At 46.4% G+C, this 23,826-nt stretch overlaps 1 protein-coding gene across 1 annotated transcript in view; it reads left to right on the forward strand.

Moving 5' to 3' along the window:
- The window catches only part of CHMP2A (charged multivesicular body protein 2A), a 320,678-nt gene that overhangs the window by 258,724 nt on the left and 38,128 nt on the right, over positions 1-23,826 (forward strand). Inside the window, exon 4 of the mRNA XM_069639042.1 lies at positions 4,729-4,859. Coding sequence (XP_069495143.1) covers positions 4,729-4,859 — 131 coding nt within the window. The remainder of the gene's footprint in view (positions 1-4,728; positions 4,860-23,826) is intronic.

Genomic DNA, 23,826 nt, shown 5'->3' on the forward strand with positions numbered 1-23,826 from the left:
CAGACCATCGTTGGAACGCATGCTCTACTGTGACTCCCTCTCGGTCCACTCACTCGAAAGAAGGTGGGAGGAGGTCCTCCACTGCGCTTCCCTCGTCCACTTATGGGAATTGTGGAAAATAGAAACTGCCTGGTGAGTACCCTCCTTTTCAGAGTACCCCGTCCAGGTGACTCCTTCGCGGGGTCATCCCGGTCAGGGAGGAATCGTACCCACTGTAACATCAGCAGGGTTTGCCCTGATGTGTCCCATTCTGGTTCTAAGCTGAATACCAGAGTTCCCATTGAGGTTCCCCCTCTGGGGGATAATGGTACTGGGGTCACTCCTGAGGTTCCCCAGAAAGGGGCTAAGTAGTCTACCAGCAATGCCAAGGATCCCCGTTCTGAGGCTAATAAAACCAGATTGATTTCAAAGGTTCCCCTCAAAGGAGCTAAACATTGTACCGGCCAGTCTGAGAGAGCAAATTGGACATTGGCTTGTCCAAAGTCCACATCTACCTGCTCTGCCGAGGATCCCTAAAAAAAAAAAATGGCTAAAGAACTATTGAAAGCTCCTGCAATACCAGCCAAGCATGCATGACCTCTGATAAACCTGTGACACATGCCATCACAGGGCATCTCAAAATGGCCGGCCCTCTCAGTGTCAATGATGTTGGCCATTTTGTCTGCGTCCGGTGTGAATGCAGGGCCAAAATCTTTGCCGTCTGCATCTTTGGGGATGAATCTGTACAGTCCAAGAATGTATTGGAATCCGAGAATGCCCCTTCCACCGACAATCTCTCTTCCTCCTATATCGGCACCGTTATGCTTCATGGGCCCGTGGATGCGGGGGTGGGGGGCCCCTCTTGGCAGCCAGTGTCCATGGAATCGTTGAGGTATAATCCCTTCGACAGAGCAATTCCAACTCCACTGCCAATACTGTCTTCGGAAGAGGCTTTTTTTCTGCCATTTCCAAAACCTTATGCACGCAGAAGACACTCTTTTGGGAAGCTTTTCTTAAACCACTGGAACCCTAAAAAACCAAACTCATCCCCTCTACTCTCTAGGCTATGTTTCCCTTTTGTCTTTTATGTTTTTGTACTTTTTTAACCTGGCACACAGCAACTTGCAATGGGTATGCAGTGATGTTATCGAATAGATAACAAACCATGCAATTTTGGACGAACCGAAAACGAAGGAAAAACAAATAATGAATTATAGAAGGGTAATTAAATGTGGTTGGGAATGTGGAAAGTGGTTTAAGGGGCGGGGGAAAAAGGGTTGTTTTTTTTTTGGAGGGGAGCTTTAAATGGAGGGGAGTTTGGTTGGAGGCCATCCCCCAACCCCTTGTAAAACAAAATGTGTAATCCCCCCGCCCACGATGTTTTGGGTTGTTTAAAAATTAATTCTTTGTTTATTTATTCGACAATATAACCAATATCGATAAATTATACGATATTTATTCGATACGATCACATGTAACCCTTACAGTGCAGTGCAATGGGGCTACCTTTGTATCACCTTAGCTTTTTACACTTGGGATTTTTGGTTACTTTTGTATGTGCCTAAAAACATGGATACTTTTACCTGTTTTAACGCATGTTACCAGGGCATGGGGACACTTTTTGGTCTCGCCAACATCAGCAGACCCCACCTTAAGGTGGCTGCTTAGGAGAAACATGGTCTCCCTTTTCTCACTTCTCCAGTAACTTTTAGTTACTGTTCCAAGTTCTGCCAGGCTGGTGGCAGTGTACCTTTTTGCATAACTTTTTGTAGACGTCGCAGGCTACCATCGCAGTTGCGGTGGGGGACACAAAGGTCACCATTTGCCTAAAAGGGTACCTGTAATTTAAGCCCTGTTCTTGATAACTTGGTCTTTCTTGAGCCTTCTTCTACCTACCTGCCTGGGTGGGGGATGTCTTGATGGGTCTTTTTGTCTTTGGTGGGCTTTCCTTGGAAAGACTGAAAGGACAGGAAGGTGGGGGGAGGTGACCGAACTCCCCATGTCTTTGTCCTACAGTGTGCTTGCCTAGAACCAGTTTGTGCTGGGAGGCTGGCTTCCCCATTGGATAGCCACCCCCCAAGTTTGAATGAATGCATGTCTCGTGATTGGTGTGCTCAGCCAGTTTTCCTGCCAAAAAAGACCAGGACCCTGAAGCAGAAACCCAGAGTCTGAATGACATCCGCAGCCACTTCCAGCGACCGCCAGAGCCGACTGAGTAAGAGCTGCAGTCCCGACGTCAAATTCCATGGACGGGGAAGCCCTGAAGAGGAGACTTCCTCCCTTGCACTGGTGGGCCTAGCCAGTCCCAAGACAAACTCCATTTTAGGCCATCCCTGGACCAGCTGTGCTCTGCACGGCCTGCAATTCCTCAATGCCCGGGGTCCTGTGCCATTTTGCGATGCAGCGTCGTATGAAGCACATTTTCCCTTGAAACTTGGTAGGTATCCCTCTGGACCTCCAGTGACTGGATCCCGCTCCTGAAATTAACCTCAGAGGAGAAGAGGACCAAGAAAGGGTATGAACTCCACCGCATGACAACCGTCCTTCAACCGAGCCTTGAAAGAGGCACTAACGAGCCAGTGCTGCAAAGATCTTCTGCTGAGCGTCCAACTACTTGAGTGCAACCACCAGATCCATTGCCAGTTCTTTTCTTTAGTCCCTAGGCCAAGAATCCTGAACCAGGGTCTGATGTCGCCTCTGCTTGGGGAACGTCCTGCTGTACCAGCTTCTTCACTTCCAAGGTACTGTTCAGCCTCTAATACTTACTGGGGGCCTGCTTTGTTGTCCCTGTGCTTCGGAGGGATGGAGGTAAGCTGTTACTTGCATCCCCTCCCAGACCTACATTGCGCTACATTGGGGTGGACAACACTTTGTGCTTATTACCCAAAGAAACCTAACTAATACTCACCTGTAAACCTGAAGACCTCTTCAACTCTGCCTTGTCTACTGCTTACCTGCCTTTTCTCCCTCAGCCGTTGGTCACTGGACCCCACGGTGCCCCCCATGACTTTGCGAGACTCACCTAGGATAGGGCTGGACTTCGTAAGAATGGCTAAGCAGGGGTTAACTAAAGTTACACAAGTTAGTCCAAAGTTTTGCATACTTGTTTCAGACGTTTCTGCTACATTTTTATGTTACCTTACAAAAGTATTTTTATCCTTTGGATATTGCAAGTATTCTGTGTTTTATACTACTGTGTGATAGTACTTACCTTACTTAAATGTTATAAGCCTTAGTATATATAAAATAAATACATTTTTATATATAACTGCTAGTGTGTAAGTGTTTCCTTGAAATAAGTGTATGCTCCGAGTTGTATGTGCCTCACTGCAGCCCTCATCCCTCTTAGACTAAGCCTGGCTACTCAGCCATTACTACCAAACCTTTGGGAGTTGAGGCTAACCCTAAGGGGTATAACCTTGTTCACTAAAGGTGGGTTTTCAAAAATCTTGTCCCGTACTGTACTTTACACAAAAAACTAACAAGGATGGAGCCTTTGTGGACTCTAAAGTCGAGAGGACCCCAGAGGATTGCTAGCCAGCCCAGGAGGCTGAATAGCTGTGATCATTAACATAGGAACAGAACTGCTGAAGAACAGAGCTGAGAACGCCAAAGATGAGGGCCACAGCGTCAAAAGCTGCAGAAAGATCAAGGATAGAGAAAAGTTAAGTGTGATGTGATGAGAATAAACAATTAGTAATGGACAGAAGAGCAGTTTCTGCAGAATGAAAACAAGATTAAGGGTTAGAAGAGTGATGTCCAAGATAATTTGTAAACCCCCCAGAAGAAAGCGTTCATCTGTTTGCATCAGTGGATTCTTTTACACAAGCTGATCCACTAGCATTTGTTGTATTTTGCAAGCTCTGCAGTAGGTCTGTATACTTGGGAATTTAGTAAATTAGACCACATATTATTTTCTAATTGTATCATAGCATGATTAACCACAGGCCACATAGTTGTTAGGTTGCTTTCTTTAATATGTAGGTACTACAATATGGAGGAGAGGGCCGTAACAGATGTTATCAGCACACACGAGTTATGGGCATGAGGTGAAGACTAGGGGGGGGGGGGGGGGGCTTGAACAATACTGGTTAGCAGCAGAGTGAAACATAAGGTACGGATAAGGACTTTCAACCACCAGTATAAGTCTGGAGCTTCGGGCACTAATGCAATGATTTCCTGGCTGGGTCCTTAGCATAGCTGAGAAATTCGGATGATGAAAGAGAGAAAAGGGGCTGCCGAGCAACTGACACCTGATTGCCTGCAGACAAAAGTCCCTCTTTACTGTTGCTGCTGCAGGACTGATGTCAGGGGTAAAGGAGGCAGATATGGGAGGCTTCCTCTAGTAGCCCAGGAGCAAAGTAAAAGGCAAGCAAAGCAGGCTGCGTGAATGGCGGAAAGGTGTTGGCAGCTAAGGGGCTAACATCATGAGGAAGCAGGGTGAGCGACATACTTACTGTATGGCAGATGGAATTCTGCATGGCCGTGGGATCCATGGTTATGCTGGCTGGCAATTATTGCCAAAATGCCTTGGCATCTGAATGTCTTGTCAGGATTCCATAATTCAGTTCTGGGTGCTAATGAAGTGCTTCTTCAGAAGGCAGTGTTGCTGTACCTTACCATCTTAGCCATCATCTTGAAAACGTTGTATTTGTTGGCTTACAACATGCTATCTTTCCCTTTCATCTGCTGCCTATCTCTAAGAGGTCGAGAGATTGAATGTAACTGCCCGGTGTGATTTGTTCACAGCTTAAACTTCCCCAAATCCAGAAGATTATGATGGAGTTTGAGAAGCAGTCCGAGATCATGGACATGAAGGAGGAAATGATGAATGATGCCATTGATGATGCGATGGGCGATGAGGACGATGAGGAAGAGAGGTACAATATGATCAACATGCTTTAATGTCATTGTGTACCATAATTTGTAAATGTTTCTCATACCGAAGGATTCTCGCAAATCCAAACTGTTAGGCAAGATTTGGTGCAGTACCCTTGGGGTGCACTACAACAACCTTGACCTCCTGGCAATAGGAACCCAACCTTTGGTAAATGTCTGTACTACACAGGTTGGTAGTGTGGCTGAGCAGCCAGGCTTATCTCAAGAGGTGTCAATGTGAGCAGTAGGGTTTTTACACAGAGATTCACAGTGACAAGTATCCAAATAAACACTTAAACTCATGGTTTCTTGAGAAAACAATTATTAATGTATTTAACAGTCAGTTTGAATAAGCCTTCTTCAGAAGGGGCAATATAGCAGTAACACACAAATACACACTCTTAGTTTCTCTAAATCAGCAAGTACCCATTTGGGATGGCAAATTCTCTTCCTACACCCTCAGGTGACTTAAATAGCTAGGACACTGTGGACATTAATATATCACTGGTACATTTGGAGCAATACCGAAATGAGGGTCAAAGAAAAGGGGTTTTAGAATAAAACAAAGGTAACACAAATATTCTAAAGCAGGTAAGTACTTTTGAACACCCAGTGCAAAGCAAGTTAACCCTTTCTTGTAAGGAAGGTAAAACACACAATCGGAGGGAAGAAGAGTCATTCAGGGAGCCAGGCCAGCCAATGTCAGTTGGGCAAAAGTCTAGGTGGGTTGAAGCACTTCTTGCAGGTAAGTAAAGGTCTTGCACAATGCTTTAGAAGTCTTTGTAGAAAAAGTAGAATCAATGTAGGGCCACAAGCTGGGAGGCTTGTGAGGGGTAGAAGATGCAAGCAACTCTACAGAAGCAACCAAGACAAGTCTGAACTGAGAACAAGTAAGGCTATACAACAAGAGGTAAGTTCCCTTAGTTTTACAGTACCTTATGGTTGGAAGAAATGGTTCCAGCTGGCTTCTGTTCCTGTGCAGCTGTGCAGATCCTTTTGTTCCTGGGCTTCAGTCATGGGGACAAGAGGAGGACTTCTGGGGACTCCTGCACTGCAATGGGACAGTCAGCAGCAGCAAAGGGCAAAACTTCAATTCAGCTGCACTTCGCGGTTTGAGCTCCTTGCCTCTCAGCAAATAGCATCAATGCAGTTCTCAGCTACCACTTTGGACTTTCCTTGCATCTGGGGTCCAGCACTCTGTTGAGGTGGCTCAGGCTTGGTCAGTCCGGCTTCCTGGGAGTCCAGAGGATCTTCCTGGCAACAGTAGTTATCCAAGAGAAGGTAATTAAACCTTGGGGAAATCTGAGAGACTTGCCTGTGCCACTGCACTGAAGGTGCTGTGTTCCACAATGTAAAAAGATGATGCCTATGAAGTTTGTCAGACTCCAAAGCCAAAGGAAACGCAGTGTTTAAATCACAGAAAAATACATGAGTGGGGAAAAAGGTCTCACCCTCTCCAGGTGAAAAATTAAAAGTCCTAAAATCCAGCAAAAGTGCTGGGGTCTCGAAGGTAAAATGGAATTGGCACATTTCTAGGAATTGTCCCCAACACAAACTTAATAATTGCTTACAGAAGGACTACAAAATCTCCACAAAGTAATTCCACTTCTCCCTATTATAGAGTCATCTGATGACCGGTCTCTTGCAACAAGAGACCTATCGTATTGACTGAAATAACTAACCCCCAAGGTTACGGGAAGTCTGTTATGATGAAACTAAGTCTTTATTGAGGGTCCCTTAAACCAGATTCAATCGGAACAATAACCCTTTTATTTACAAAGTAAAATTTCACTGAATAAAAGAAGGGTAGTGACAACTTGCTTGTGCAAAGAAATACCTAATTGAGATGAACTGTGAAATATACAATTGTGTAATATGAGATTTAGTTATTTTTGTGGAGAATGTGATCTCTATCAAGATAGGTATGCATACTACATGACTGAGAGATATCTTCCTGTCGACAGTGCAAGGACCAATATCTTAGTAGTAGGAGGCAACAGAAATTCCTAACACCGTTTTGATCTTAATGTCTCTAAATTTTAAAAAATAAAAGTTTCTGTACTTTAGGGTTACCTTCCCAGAGAATTTAAGAGGTGTGGCACATACAGAGAAACAGGCATTGTCCATGTTTGTTAGGGAGGTTTTTACACACCCCTCTGGTTAGGAATCTGCAACCACCTAACCAAATGGTGAAACGGTGATTCCAACCTACGGGAAGCCAAGCAAGTTAGTAGCTATGGCTGAGAAATCGGGCGTACCTCAATGGAGGAAGGAAGGCTGGTAGTAAATGTCAGTTAGGCCACACAATTGACCAATGAAAACACCCAACACTTCCATACTGAAAGAATATACGCTTTATTAAACTCGAACATATAATCTCCATCCGGTCAAAATAAGTACTTCAGTTAGACATAGCACTTGATGGAACCAGTGTTTGTATAATAAAAAAAAAGCACTAGCCAGTTAAGGCCAATCCATTGTTACTACTAGCATGTACATCCACTCTATGGTGGTAGGCACTGCACATATAATTTACAGAGGGCGCGGAAAGAAAAGGGAAACTTTGACACAGTAAAACATCATTCAGTTAGTTATTATCCGGACACAAGATGTCACATAAACAGTTCCAATATTACTAAGCCCCTAGCACATCATAACATGGTTGCTACAAATGCACATTATACATCAAATGCATATAGGCCTAGAGAGAGAAACGATCCTCGGCAACCATACCCAGAGGGCACCACAAGGCATGACTCGGTTGACTTGTAATTCTAGTTAAAATGACTCATTACACTCTTAAAAAAGATAACAATACGAAAGTAGCCACAAGTGTAACAAAGCATTTCAGTAGGCATGAGTGTAATGCAGAACTCAGAACATACAGATAACATGTCGAGTACCAGCTAAAGTTCCATTAACTGGCCTGAAAATCTAGTCCGGGGGAGGGGCGGTGTACAGGAAAAAAGTCCATGTCCTGGTAAATACCTATGAAAGTCACTTCAGATGAGTTTTGGGTAACTTGTAAAAGTTCCTTATAGGAAAGCAGGACAAAGTCAGTAGGCAAACCTGCGCTTGAGGTAAATAGCAAGGTAAGACCCTGTTTTATCCCACAAGTGCCGAGAAGACGGCAATAAACCCCATGGAACACCAAAGAAGACCCTCTCTAAGTGATCCAGTGCCAGAGACCAAGCAGCACAAGGGAGAAAAGATCCAGAGCAGGAATTGAACCACTGTAAATAAATGGCCCACCTATGGTAGAAGGGGACCAGCGAGAACCTATGACCCTCTGACCCAGGGGACCCTGAGGTTATGTGTCTTGGACAGGATTGGAGACATTTTTCAGCATTAAAAAGCCCGATTTTGGTAGCGGAGACCCAGTGCATGAATGGAGCGTGTAGCCCCACCCACCGGCTACACCACCAGCCAGCTTGATGAAATGCGCCTGGCTTGGCTGAACTTATTCCCTGAGACACCACCCCACCCCTTCTTTATTTTTATTCCTCTAATTTCCTTCATCCCTCTGTACTCCCTCGCCCCACAGTCTGGGCTACTGGTCCATATTGCAACAGTCAGGTCTTTTGCACTGGGCCTAGTGCGACGGGGCAGCTCATCCTCTGATCCTCACGCCTGGTATCTGTGTGCTTTCTGTGATGCTTTGTTCCAGGAGGCTCTCAAACGTCAATGAGTGCTCTGTAAGTCCTTCAAAAAGCTGCCACCTCAGAATTGAGGGCAAGAGGAGTACGAATCTTAAGAGGAGTTCCTGTATTTCATTTTCTCTGCTGCACCCGCTTTACTGACTCCTTCCCAAGGCAGTACTGGGTCTGGGAGGGTTCCTCCCGAACCTAGTTTGGCTGTCCCCCAGGGTGTCAATTTCCCCCCTTGCGGGACTGCTACTAGCCTCCGGGTTTAGGACTCTTCAGAGTCTGCCACCAGGGGGTCTGCCAAGGTTGTGCTTCGGTGCACGAAGGCCAAGAAAGGAGCTAATAGCAGGGACACTTAAAGGGCCATTGGCCTCTCACAGGGACTTGCCTTGAGGTTCACAGTCAAAATGGGTTTCCAGGTATCCAGCCATCATTGCAGCACATGTATAATTTCCAACTGTGATATAGAACAAAGTTCTGCTTACAATGGCGGGCAGACGTGAGAGTGCTCCTCCCAGTTAGGGTTTCCTCTCAGGCAGAATTTCATTTGGGTACCAGAGGCGCAATCATGGCTTCTACCTCAGAGGATTTGGTACCTTTGTCTTATCATCTGACATAAATTCTGTATTAGCATCATTGACCCAAAAACATTTGACCTAAAATATTTGTTCGAATTTTGGTCAAATTTAATTAAATATATGGTGGTGGGTAAGGTTATAGATTAGGTTGAGGGGAAGTGGGGGGAGATTTTTGGGGGGGGGGTCAACCCCGCATTTTAGACCAAAATAAAAAGTTCAAATAAATTAGATCAAATGTGATTAGGTCAAATAGACCCAAACCAGAAATTCAAGATTGAGGATTTTTGGTCTTTGTGCTCCAAACGAAAGTGGACTAGTTGGCTCTGTCTGCTACTTCTTCTTTCAGACCTTCAGGGCCTCTGTATTTACCCTTGGTCTTTACCAACTTGTTGGAACAAGGATCTTCTACTTCAAGGCCAGTGTGTACGGAGCATCAGCAGGGGGAAGAGGAGCTATTTTTTTCATAAGGTCTAGAGGCCGAGGAATTAATAAAAGGGCCTTATAAAGGAGGCCCAGTCCTCAATCACAGAAGGGCTGGTGCAATCTCATTTAGTTTTTCCTTCTCCTGTAGTGCCACCGCCTCAAGCGGTCACACCTCCTCCCCCACCTCCAACTGCTACTTCAGTAGTGGTTGCCGCTATTTCCCCTTGGGGTGAGGGGGAGAGGGCCACCCCCTTTTATGTAAAATAAATCCCTGGTGGCTAATTGCCCCCCACCCAAATCTCCCTTTCTTTTTTCTTTTTTTTCTTCTTTTTTTCTTTCAATTTGCCCCCTTCCCTGGGGGCAGATAATCAGCCATCTGCCCCAGGGTTATCCATATATGTGCCCCCATGCTTTTGGGGCCGGGGGCAAGGGGGCTGCTTACTGTAAGCAGCCCCCACCTCCCCCGGCTTTCAAAACAAATCCCTGGTGGTTTAGTGGGCATTGCTGGGTGTGGATCGAGCGCTCTTCGTCCAGCAATGCTTTCACAAAAGTTGAAATACAGCCGGAGATCGAGGGAGAGGGAGAAGGGCACTCACCTTCTCTTTCACTGCGGCAGCCCGAAATGGCTGCCGCGATGAAATTAATTTCACGTCGGCGTGTGAAGGTAATCCAACCCCCTGGCAGTGAGGTGGGACCTCCCCCTCACATAGCCTGGGGGTTGGATTACTGTTTTGAGCGATCCCTGCTTTGTCAAAAAGGATGAGCTATCTCGTCCTTGGCAACCTGGAGGTAATCCCAAGGACGAGATACCTAAGGGGTTTATAGCAAGCAGCAAAGCCAGTATAAACAGGACCACAGCAACCCAACGACAGAACGATACTTGGCGCATCAACCTCCTTCCATCCAGGCAAGGGCATATCTTTTTTACACAGGAGAGCATACATGCTTTTCAATAGGAAAGGGGGTGCAGACATGGCATGAGATAGTCAAGCAACCGTGTTTCAGGTGAATGTTCAGTCTCAGCGTTCAAGATATAAGCAGAGGTTACGTTCCCACGCTTGGAAAGCACAATCTGGATGTCAGCAGAAGACCTTTTAAGATACATTACAGTTGCTGCTGCACAAGCTACTTCTGATTCCCACACAATTTGAGGTAGAATGGCTTGCTAGCTAATGATTACTTATGTCTGCTAAAGCCGCCTCATCTAGAAGGGCGTCTTTCTAAAAAAGGGAAAATCATCGGACGCAAGAACTAGGATGGAAGCGAGTACTGTTGGGTAATAGACGGTAAGGCCTTGGAGGTTGAGGCATGTGCATTAGAACATAGGGCATGCACTACATTGGGAATAAGGCACTGTTAAAATTTGTATTTAGGATAGACTCATTACAATAGTAAAGGCGACAGAGTATTTGAGGAGTTCATCAACCACCTCAATTTTCCCCCCACAATTCCCTCCCATGAGACCGTCACTCCAATCTCATCAATCACATCTTTGGGGGAAACGAGCATCACATTCTGGCAGATCATAAGAATGCACTTCTTCAGTGGTATTAAACTAAAATACTCTAGTTGTCTGGGAGTCTTTGGGCATTCGGCACATGAGCGATAGTAAAGGCATTTGCAACTCATCACCACACAGGATAAATTTGAATCAGCACCAGTATTATGTGTAGGATTTGTCCAATAGAAGCACCCAATAGTCCTAGAAAATGTGCTACCCAGGACAAGTCCAGGTGGACTCAGGGCTGCTATGGAGAGCACTGTAATGCGGATGTGGGTGACAATGTCTGTAATGTTACTGGTGAGACTTGGTATAAAAGTACAGCATTCACTCCTTACAATTGTGCATACCCTTCCTTGTGAGGCTAGGAAAGTGTCCAGCGCTCTGAAGGACCATCATCTGAATGACACCCTGCCCGCGGGTCAACAAAGTCAGGAATGATGCAGTAGCATTTGCAATATCCTCAATCAGTCGAGACAGCCAGGAGAGGCGATCTCTGTTCAGTTTAACACCTTGGGTTGGTATGGGGTAACCAATTCCTGTTATGAACCTTCCAAGTTAGTGCTTCTTTGTGGGCGGATGTGCATCGGGAAGGTGCAGGTATGTAGAGCGGCAGGTAGGGCATATCCTATGTAGCAATTCCCTACCCAATTACTGGGCAACCATGGGTAGGCTCTATCCCTGCAAATTAAATGCGTACCGTGCAATGTAATGTACCCAGATTGGGTGAAGGTAAAATCCAGATTAAAAGCAAATGTGACATTATTGATGACTATACTGGCATTGGTCGAAAGGTAATATCGGCACTAGCTGTTTCCCATGAATGGTGTACACTTGTTGGTGTAGCATATAAGGGTAGTGGCCTGTGGTGAAAGGCGAAGTGCTGGCGGCCTCCTTCATATCTGGTCTGGGTGGGGAAATTTGGACGACCAGTAAACCCCATCTGGGAGTGTGCATTGTTACAGGGCCCTCCCCCTCCTCCCCCACCCCACCCCCAGTTGAAGGGAAGAGGAGCCATGGGGAACTTGGAGGACAAATAATCAGGAAGGTGCGCATACTGTTAGGCAAGATTTCTGTTTTGGCAACCTTCCCCTCCGTAGTTCCTATGGGCCCCTAATCTTTTTGCTTTGTTTATGAACCTGTTCCGACTTTAAAAGGGGAAGTAAAGCCTGCAGCTTCACTTCCTGTGCCTTCCGCTCATTTAATATGGGAAACTGACCAGTCCTTCACATTATCAGTACTGGGACACTGAGGTTCCCTTTTATCTTTAATCACGCAAAAGAGACCGAATTCTGGAAATGTATTAACAAACACAGACCATATATTAAGTGCATGCTCATCCAGCTAAGTTTCATAATAATCATACTTGGCTAAAACAGAGACAGAGGAAAGATCTAACTACCCCTGCCTTTCCATCCACTTGCCTAGGTTAATGCTGGTGTGCCGCCTATCTAACAGTGGATAGGAAAGGAAAAGCTGGCTATTGTTTAAAAATGTCAAATACTTTCAATAGCTGGATGGGTAAATCAAACAAAAACCCACAACGATTTTGCCCATGTAGAAAGACCAATATGGTGGACACTGCGGATTATGTAGAATCGATCTTGTGTCCCACCTAACTTAGCAGGCTGCTCCCAAGCCCATTCAACCACTGTGTACAAACTAGTGAGGACGCAACAACATGCAGAATAATGATATCAAAATGTTTTAAAGGTGTAGGGAACCTACTACCCCATCTCTAGGCACAAAATAACTTTATTAACCTGACAGTCTAGTTGCCTAGACCATTAAAAAGGAGTCTATTGGACCATTTGAAGACCGGCCAAATCCAAATTATTCCTTTTTGTATCCAGCCTAATGTGTGGTGCAATTAAAAATTGTCATCACCACAACCATGTCAACCGGGTTCAACGATTTTTGTATAATTAGATCGCCTTCTTCAGGACGGTCTTCTAAATCTTATGTAAATTACATCATCAATCCAACATTCGTTTGGACAGCTGTTGGGGCACATAAATACAAATACAACCCTTACCTCAGAGCAAGGTGCATATTCTCACTGAAGCGCCTGCAAATCAATCATATTTAGGGCATTACAAGCCCATGGTCTGCATTGCAAGAACACATAAAATGCAATAAATAGCACTTAAATGTGATGCCATAAATGGAAAAAAAATAAATTCAACTCTCTAAATGATGCATGTTTAGCCGCCATCGGCCTATGGAAACAAATGGGCCGAAGTCCCTATTTATCTTGCACCTAGAATGACAAGGTGCGAAAGTGCCTCTAATTCCAAATTCAGACATAACCACCATTATTTTCACCCTAAGCATCAGTATGCTCACCTGTATGGAACTCTGACCCCTGATTTACCATTTGCCCGCGTCGGCAGTGTTAATTTGACTTCCTGTTGTAAAATCGCATGAGCCTCCGTAATATCGCATGGTACGGTGCTGATCAGAGACCTAACTGCTAAGAGTGCTTGCACAATTGTGTGTTTTGTTACCAACAAAACTGATTAGATTTCTTCTAACTCTGTTTATTGAGAGCATCCACTCATGCAGTATTTTAACAATAAATAGAAGTACATATTGGGGCTCTCTGCGTGCAGTCACGTGATATGTCGCCGGCTATAAGCATAACATCTGGAATACCCTAAAAGACTACTCCAACATGCCAAGAAACGTGCATGCAACATATCCCTTGACACAAATCTGGTACAAAATAAGAGACACGCACACACTCCTGAGAATAGCCTTGACTGCTCTCCACGTTTCCTTGATTTGGTTTTGGCTCACCTAGGAGTTCCCTGTTCACTATAACTAGGATGGCCTCCTAAAATCTGTCCACCAGGCCAGATTCTACAAATCCGTTTTAATACGCACCCAACAATCTGAGACGTTAAAAATGCAGGCATACTGCCAAGTGAGGTGAAGTTAAGTGGTGTGAACCAAAGAGTGAGCAGATGGACCATTGTATTCATGACATGTGGTTTTAAAAGCAGCAACCATAGTAAGTTGGTGACAGATCGGTACCCATCAAAAAATTATGACGGTCTTGGATTGACACTCTTAGTGGTCATGTAAAGTTAACTGCAACATACAGTCCGAAGGAAATCTCCTTTTTAGATCTGCTGTTAAGCACCAAAGACTGGCAGATTGATGTGACTATATCGAAAACCAACAGATCGAAACGCAATCCTACATTGTTCAAGTCGGCACCCTATGAGTTTACGCAAAAGAATCGCTTTAAATCCATTTCTAAGGGCAAGACGCAATTGCACATCTCTCAGAGTTTTATGAACGAGCACAGATCATGACTGAGAGGCTATCTAAAAAAAACATCTGAAACACTCCATGAAATTACCCCTAGACCAGTAGTTGAAGAATGGTTTGTGTGACTACTTTTAGTACACTGAGCAATACAACCTGCCATATAATCAACAACATCTTGCAAAGTATTGAGCTTGGTTTCACCAAACCTGTTTACCTATAAGAGGTTTGTGAACTTGCTTCAGTCCCTGGTGCGTGCCCGATGCAGAGACTGTATACCACATGGAAATATGAGAACATATTTAGGGTTGCCATCTGTGTTGGGCCCCCATCCATGTGGAGGTTGAAATATTTGTAAATTTACAGAAACTATGGTAAAAACTGGAAACTAAGTAAACACACAAATTGCAAATCATGCAATGTCTATGTTGTCATCTGTCCTTGCCAACTTCATTATGCGGGAAAGACTCCGAGACCGGTCCACATTAGAATTACGGAACATCAGATTCCAAGATGGCGGCCGTGAGATGACGATGTGAGGGTGTGGAGCTCCGTCTCCGGAGAGGTCTACAATATCAGGTAGGGTCATCCGACCCGTGATGTAAAGCATTGCAGCCATCACCTGCATATCATTAATCATCCCAGCAAAGCTCCTTCCCGGAGGACAATCCAGACACCGGGTGTATAGGAGCGCATAGACAGCGCATAGACAGCGCAGGGACTGCTGTGGGACGGTCTCCCGAGATGGCGCCAAGCTCTGCGGGCTGGTGGCCAGGACGGCGGAGTGCAGCCGGAGCAAAGAGGGGAGGCAGTTTAGTGAAGGTCGACCCACAGCTGCGCTAAACTGCGAGGGCGGCTCCTGCGGAGCGCAGAAGGTAAGTCACCCGTGGCTAGGAGTGGCGCCCTGGGTCCTGTGTAGGGCAGGAGACCGCCAGAGAGGAAGGGCAGATCTTGTGTACAGAGCGCCAGGCTCCCCAGCGTATTTCCAGCTGCAGATCGCGATGGCGGACCCCCCCCCCCTGGGAAGAGGGGTCCGCACAGACTACATCGCATCAGGAAGTTTAGCGCTGAACAAGCTGGTCTACCGCTGCCCTCCCAGCCCAGAGCAAGGACATCAAGGCGCAGTGAAACTGCCATGGTAAGCCCCCTAGGCGGAGGGGCTAAGCCTGAACTGCTTCATACACAGCCCCGAGGTGGTGCGGCAAGGCCGGGGTACCCCGAATCCTCTGGCCTGGGACGCATATAGACTCTTCATCCCGCATCTGGGGGCCCGCAGGAGCGTCAACAGGGAAGGTGCAGAGTGGTGTCCCTGGGCTCTGATTGCCTCTGCACTCACAGGAGAGCTGGGGGGGGGGGGGGGGGTTGTCGGGGGAGGGTAAGGAAAGGAATACAGCCGAGTGGGATGCTCAGGTCCCTCTGAACCTGGAGGGGCAGGCCTGGGCAGTTCTAACGCCAAAGAAAATCCCACAGAGTGAGACCGAAGCTGGGAAGCAAGGGAAAGGGCACATCCAGCAAACGACATCAAGGCGACAGGGGATCACAAAGGCTCTATCCAGAGATGCTGGGCTGGGGAGCCCCACGGTCCACATAAAGCCTCCCAGGAAACCCCCAGTGGACAAAGTCGACTAGGCATGCAGCCTGACCCCAACAATGGACGCATCAAGACATTGAAGCATACTTTCAGGAATTTCAAGCCAAACGTACCTCTAATTTCCAAACACAATGTGCAGCATTTATGGGAGAGGTGAAGCAGTACATTTCAGAATTAAGGAAGGACATCGCAACCCTGGAGGAACAAACTGACTTAACGGAAAAGACCCTTTACAATGTGGAACTGCAATGCGAGGACCTAGAAAACAGGTCTTGAAGATAAAATATCTGCATCAGGAATTTGCCTGAAACAGTAACGGACTCCGAGCTAGGGGATACAGCACAAAACATATTCTCAGATCTTCTGGGGGGGATGAAGTGACAGACATCCCATTTGACAGGATACATAGAACGGGGCCCAAAACGAAGGAACCGGGCGCACGGCCACGAGATGTCTTGGTCGCGCTAGCACGTTACCACCAAAAGGAAGCCCTCTTGCATGCTGCTCGGCTGGCGGAGCCAATCTCGTACAATGGTGCGGAAATTCGTCTCTACCAGGCCCTGGCTTAATCTACCCTCCAGAAGTGAAGGGACATGGGGGTAGTGGTGAAGGAACTTTAAGCAAAGCGGATCAAATACAAGTGGACCTTCCCCTTGGGCTTTCCCTTCCAGTGGGAAGGGAAACAGCATTGCATTACTACAAGGGAGGAAGGATACAGTTCCTGCATATTGAAGATTGTCTCCACGACAAGGGCTAATCCCAAACTCCCCTGGTGCCCCGGGATCAAGGGAAGTGGTCTTTAGTAAAGCAGGGTTGTAAATTGTTCCAGACCCCGGGGCATGCCGACCCGGAAAAGCCAAAAGGATGACCTACAAACTTTGCTGACTGACTAATATTCTGCAGCGTCAAGGGATGTCACACGCTTTTCTTGTAGGGCACTGCAAATACATTTTCAGGCTCTCTACGGAGGGTGACCCCATTTTGACACGTGCCCTGGAATTACAGAGGGGCCGCAGGGGGCCCTGCAAGTTAACCCCGGTAGGTTTTACAAGCCCAAGTCTTGGGATATCGGCTCAGGGAGTAGGCGTAATCTTGGGCTCGCACCAGAGTGAGAGCGGGGGTGGGGGTTAGGGGTGTGTGTGTGTGTGTGTGTGTGTGACAGGGAGGTGTGGGGAGGGATGTTGAGGGATGGGGTAAGGTGGAAGTTGAGGGTACGTTTGGGGGGGGAAGGAGGACCCAAGTTACTGGGGGCTCTTGGAGGACGGGGGAACCAAGGCAACACATTTAATGATCTACTAGCACACAGAGAACCATGGTCGGTGTTCTTAGGCTAAATGTAAGGGGGCTTAATAACTAATTGAAGAGGCAGAAATTGGAAAGGTACTTGGCACACCGTCACCCAGACGTAGTAGTATTACAGGAAAAGCATATTAAAATGGCAGATCAGCATTGATTGAAATTGAGGTAATACCCTATAATCTTGCAAGCGTACGCTTGTGGCAAAGTAGCGGGGGTTCGGATTGCCTTCAGGCGAGGAACAAAGGTGCAGATCGTAAACTCGAATGTGGACAGGGAAGGGAGGTTTCTTGTGGTCAACATTCGCTTGGAAGAAGCAACCTTAACGATAGCGTCCATCTATGCCCCGAATGTGGGGCAAGATGGGTTTCTGAGGTCCGCCCTCGCGGATCTGGAGTCGTTCGGCAAGGGGGAAATGATGGTATTGGGGGACTTCAATCTGGCATGGGATCCACAGAGAGACAGAAGCAGTAAAACTGCAGGGGGGGCAATCACCGCCCTCACTCTCCCTTAGGTCAAAGATGGAGGACTTGGCGTTGCAAGATGTTTGGGTGGCTCTGAGTGGGTTGGAATCGGGATACACCTTTTTATTCCATGTGCACCGCTCTTTCCCGAATTGACTACGTCTGGTCCTCTACCACACTCCTGAGCAGGATAACGCAGGTGGATCTCCACCCTATTGCACTCTCAGACCATGCCCCTAGCATGATGACACTCAACATGCAGCAGAACAGGGGGGGACTCTGGAGTTGGGGTATTTTCCCACCTGGGTTTTGGCAGGTAGGGTGGTGCAGGAGGAACTAGACGCTAAAATCAGGGAATACTTTTATACTAATTCCACCTCTGTCATCCCTGAAAATGTCCTTTGGGATGCCTTCAAAGCAACGCTCAGGGGGAATTAATAGCTCAGGCAGCGCAGAAGCGTAAACAATTGAGAATTATAGAAACGGAGCTACTACAGGAGATTCTACATAAAATGGCATTGTGGATACAGGGGTAAAGCTGCGCAGGGCGTACCAAAATGTTAGGGGGAAACTAGTCCTTCTCCAGACAATAAAAGTAGAGAAGAACTTACTCGGGATGAAGCAGAAATATTACGTAAAGGCCAATAAGGCAGACTGGCTATTAGCTAGACGGCTTAAACAAAAGGCAGCATCGCAAATGATCCAGGGGATAGTGGATCTGCAGGGGTTGCAGATAACTACTACGCCAGAAATCACAAAGCCGTTTGTTGATTTTTACGCGACACTGTATAAATCAGAAGGCCCAGAAGGACCGTTACAAAAAGCATATTTGCACACTCTATTGTTACCAAAAATCTCCTGGGGGAATGTGAAGCACTGGAGGCGGATATTACAAACAGGGAAGTTCTACAGACTATTAGGAATCTCCCCTTAAATAAATCCCCGGGACCCGATGGCTAACCAACAGTATTTTTTAAGACATTCCATAGCGAGACGCTAGCACCCAAACGTAACTTTTAAAAAAAAAATTCTTTTGGCAAAGTGGTCAAATAACCCAGACAATGGAGGAAGCAAAAACTAGCCTCTTCCCCCAAACCGGCCAAGGACCCAGCACAGTGTGGATTGTATTGGCCAATTTCCCTTATTAATGCAGAAGCAAAGATATTCACAAAGATATTGGCCACAAGATTAAAGGTACTATTACCGAAATTAATACATCCAGACCAGGCTGGATTTATCCAGCGCCGACCAACGCACAACAACATACAGCGGGCGTGCCACCTTATCGAAAATATTTCAGGGGGGGGGGGATCTGGCCATTCTACTCTCGCTGGACACTGAAAAAGCCTTCGATAGAGTGGAATGGTCATTCATATTTAACACCATGGAAGCAATGGGGTTCGAGCCAGAATCCCTGAGGAAAATCAGAGCAAACTATTGTTCCCTGAGGCCTCGGCACCTGATCAATGGCTGCCTCTCCCTACCGATTAGGCTGGAACAGGGGACTAAAACAAGGGTGCCCTCTCTCCCCTTTGCTATATGCTATACATCTGGAACCCTTTTTAATGAGACTCGGACAATCAGTGGGATCGCATTCGGGAGGGAAGTACACCGTATAATGGCATATGCGGATGACCTGCTCCTCTCCTTAACAAACCATTGAAACCTCCCTGGGTGGGGTGCTGGGAGAAATACTGGAGTTCCGCGCAGTAGCAGGTCTGAAGGTCAACATTTCAAAGTCTGAAATTCTAAACCTATCTTTGACTGGGGAAATGCTTCAGCAGGTTAAAAACGTGACACAATTTCGCTGGGTCCAGGAAGGTAGAAGGCTCTTGGGAGTCGCGATCATGAAGACACTAAGTGGATTTTACAGGGCAAACTATCTATCTCTCCTGGCTCAGCTGAATCAGTTGCACGAATGGGGCCATCCTGCTGTCTCTTGGCTGGGGTGGATAAACTCGCTTAAAATGGTGGTGCTCCCCAAAATCCTGTATTAATTTCCTGCCCTCCCGATCCCAGTCCCACCGACCTTTTTTCAGGCCTTAAACAAACTGGCGGTTCCTTTTATCTGAAAGAATTAAACACCCTGCATGGTGCTGACAACTCTAGAGAAGCCTACACATAAGGGCGGACTAGGGATGCCTAACTTTCAAATGTTTTATTGGCCAGACCAACTTTGAGTAGTTAAGGACTGGGGTGCGGAAAGCTTGGAGAAGATGTGGGTGCAGATGGGCATGGTGGCGGTGGACACTCCGTTAAGATAGGCTCTCTGGTTGCACAAATCAGACTGTCCTTAGAATATGCATTTATTTGAGATTACGAAGCTAGTAGAAGACCCGTGGGACAAAATCACAAAGGAATTTCGGACCACCTCTTTTCCATCTCCCTTCACGCCAGTATTTGGGAATCCACAGTTTACCCATGGGTTGGAGGAGTGATATGTTCCAGGGGCTGGAAATGAACCACTTTATTCAATGTAAAGCGGAATTCGGTTTAGCGGAGGACAGAATGCAACACCTTCAACTTCAGCAATGGCTGTCTAACCCCAGTATCAGAGCGGCAGCGACTAGGCCCCTCACGATACATATAGACTGTTTATTGATGCGGGAACGTATAAAGGGCTAAAATATTAAACCCAAATGGGAATCTACACTAGGCGAATCAATCCCGAGGGGGACTGGGAACTTCGGAGAGATATCCCTAAACTCACACAAGCCATCCAAATCAGGGAGTTCTGGTATAAGATTATGGCCCAATCGCACTACGCGCCTACATAAAATGTTCCCCAATGTATCACAGAATTGTTGGCGGGAATGTAGAGCTATAGGGGATTGGGTACATATTTGGTGGGGCTGTGTGAAGCTGGGGGAGTATTGGAAAGCGGTTAATGGGAGCATGCAATTTATGTTTGGGGCACTAGGGGTTAGAGGACCAAAAGAAAGTTTGTGTATGCGAGTATGGAAGGACCACTTCTGGCCGAAACACAAGAGGAAAGCATATGTTATTGTCACGCTGGCAGCTCTCCTGGTTATCGCACAAAACTAGAAATCTAATTATATCACACAAGAACAAGATTGAATAATTAAAGTCTGGAACTTCGTGTCATTGGAATAGATCACATACTCAACGGGAACCAATCTAAATTTACAAGTGATTGGGAGTTGGTGTTGTCCTTTTTACATGATGACTATTGGGAGTTGTATTGCCCTCCATAAACTGCGTATCATGGGGATAGAATAACTGTAATTGTGGATGAGGCTTGCCTTGGTCAAGACGGAGGGACGCCGGAGGGGGGGCATTAAAGGGCGGGCTGGGGTTTTGATAAGGTATGTTTTGTGAACATTTTAATAAAGATATATATAAAAAAGAAAAGTATTCCGGAACATGGTACTCCTATTCGGACAGGTAGGGTTGCGGCTCTGCTGATTAATCATTTTTTAGAAGCCAAACATGGTGAAAACAACTTATGTGATTTGTCTTGGAGAAAGTGTCTGTTGGTGACAGAGGCAGATCTCTCACTCAAATGTTGTCTAACCACAAGGCTTTTTGGATTTATAATTTACAATCATGTGGTGGGATTTAATAAGGCCATCGAGTGGAGCAATGCACTGCATCAGTAATCACAGCTGTGTGCATATTGGGGACCTACATGCCATTTTGTTCCCTTTTACGTCACCCATGCACTCCATTAGAACCCCTCTGTTCTATCTAGGCGGTTAGGGACTGCTGTCCCAGTAGTTCCACTCAGTGGCTCCCCCTGCAGGATCCTCCTTAGCGTTGTCATGGTGGATGGCTCTGTCTTTCCTGCGCCCTTTTTTTTTTTTTTTGGCTATTAGGTGGTGCTGAAAGCGCTATCTATAAAGCCAAACCTATTGTCATTAACATGAGAGCTCGAAACAGGCTTTTACTCTGCAGTTTGCATCAGGTTGGATTCCTTTGTGTATTTTGCCTTTGGCGGGCTTCAGCCCTGAAGCCCGCCCAGGCTCTAATGTGTCTGGAAAGGCAGGAAGTGAGGGAGGGTCCCAAAACTTCCCTGTCCTTTGTGTCTAGGTGGGCCTGATTGAAACCAGTTCCAATTGGCCGACTGACTGTCCTGGAGGACAGCCACCCTGCTGTGTGATTGACAGCCTAGGGCTGTGAATGAATGGGAACTTGCATTAAAAGCAAGGTTTTTGGGACTAGGAGCAGAGTCGACCACTGGAGGACAACATCCGAAGCAGAAGACGAGAGAAGATGCCAGCAGCACCCTCCTGGACCATTCGACTGGGAAGACCCGTAAAGAACAACGTCCACCCTTAGGCTGGTGGAACCAACTAGCCTTGAGACGAACTCTATTTTGGCGCAACCCCTGACTTGCTGCGACTTTCCAAGGCTGTAGAAGCCCAATACCCAGGGTACCTCGACCATCTGTGAGTGCATTGTCTTCCAAAGTCCGAATCCGGCAAGATCTTCATGGGCATCCAGAGGACCCTACAGGAGCAAGAAATCTGCATCCAGAGTCCCCTCACCAGAGTCCAGGACAGAGGGATCAAGGAAATCCTAACTAGAGCTTTTTGTTGGTCCTAAGAAAAAGGCACCAACACCACAAAGAGCTGCTGATTCGACGGAAATCCATTGCTGCCGAGACCCTCTCTCAAGTGCTGCCGCAGGAGCCCACCAGACGTCCTCCCTTTCGTCACCACGACCAAGGACCAGGAACAAGGGTCTGCAGCATTACATCCAGAAGGCATCCAGTTGGAACAACTCCTTCATTTCAAAGGTACTGTGGGGCTTGGGGTATACTATCATTTTGCCATTTGGGGTGCTTCCAACCTTTGAGAGTGTGATTTAACCCTACACTAATTTGACCTCCACATATCTGCACTGGTTTTACAGCTTGTGCTTTCTAAAGGTAATTCCTCTTGAGTTTCTGTGATTTTCTTTTTTGAACATCAACTATTTAATAAAAAAAATTCTAAGAAAAGCATCAGAACTTTGACTTTGCCCATTGGCTTTGGCTGTCCTGGCTCCCTAAAGGCCTCCTTCTGAACCTATTGGCTTTGGTAGTGCTTGTTCCTTCGCAGGTTTTACATTTTGAACACTTTAATGCTGGGATTATAGACTGCCTGCATCCCTTTGAGAGAATCTAACTATTCTTAGAAGTTATTAGTCTGTTCTGATCTAACCCTATCTATTCAATGTTTTATAACCTTTCCTTCCTTAAATAACTCAATACTGCAAAGGTGTTACCAATATAAATGTTATTCGAATGAATTGTATCCTCCCTCGTATTCCTCATCTTAGATATTCCTCATTTTAGATATATCTTTACCTTCAGCTTTGCTGCTTCGGAAATTTCTTTTCTCTCTCTCTCGCCACCAGAGGGCGCTCCACTCGAGGTGACGGCGTTGATGTCCCTCGGCGGCATCCGTCGAGTACCGTCGCCATCCGCTGTATAAATGCCTCGAGCGTGTCCGTTGGCTTCAGTTCTGTTTTTTCCGTTAGCTTCGCTTCGGATCGGGATAAAACGGCGCTTCACTTATAACGAATTATGTGGTCTTCTTTGAACCCGTCCACACCGAAAACTGGTTTTAAGAAATGCCTAAGGTGTGGGAGAAAAATGTTGCTGACCGACCCTCATCGTAATTGCCTCTGGTGCCTCGGTTCCGACCATCGAATTGACGACTGCGGTTCCTGTCAGTCAATGACCCATAAGGCCTTAAAAGAAACTCCCCTAAAAAGTGGGAAGCGTTTAAAGCATCGATGATGAACATTTTTGAGAATGCGGCCCAGACCCCCTCAAAAATGTCTGATGACCATGCCCCTACGCACAAAAGAAGTGACAGGGGAAGTCTAAGACTAGGAAATCCGACAAGAAATTGTCGAGGGTGTCTTCCAGGGAATCTTCCCAAACACCTAAAAGGAAAAGCCTTCCAGTGCATAAACAGGAGGCAGACCTTAAGAAAAGGACCCTAGACTTCGATACGTCATCAAAGTCCTCGACAAAAACATGTCCGAAGCCTCCTTCGAAGGCTGTCGAAGACTCCATCGACGACGTCAATGGTCTCAAACTCCTTCGACATTCATAGCTCCTTCGAAATCATTGAAGAATACCTCGACAACATCGAGGGTAATAACCACAACATGGACGCTTCTGTCGACACCCGTTACAATGGGGAAATCAACAACAATGTTAAAACCCATACCTCAAAAGGTATTT

Source organism: Ambystoma mexicanum, chromosome 1q (assembly GCF_040938575.1).
Source record: "Ambystoma mexicanum isolate Mex_15411 chromosome 1q, UKY_AmexF1_1, whole genome shotgun sequence".
Classification (NCBI taxonomy): domain Eukaryota; kingdom Metazoa; phylum Chordata; class Amphibia; order Caudata; family Ambystomatidae; genus Ambystoma; species Ambystoma mexicanum.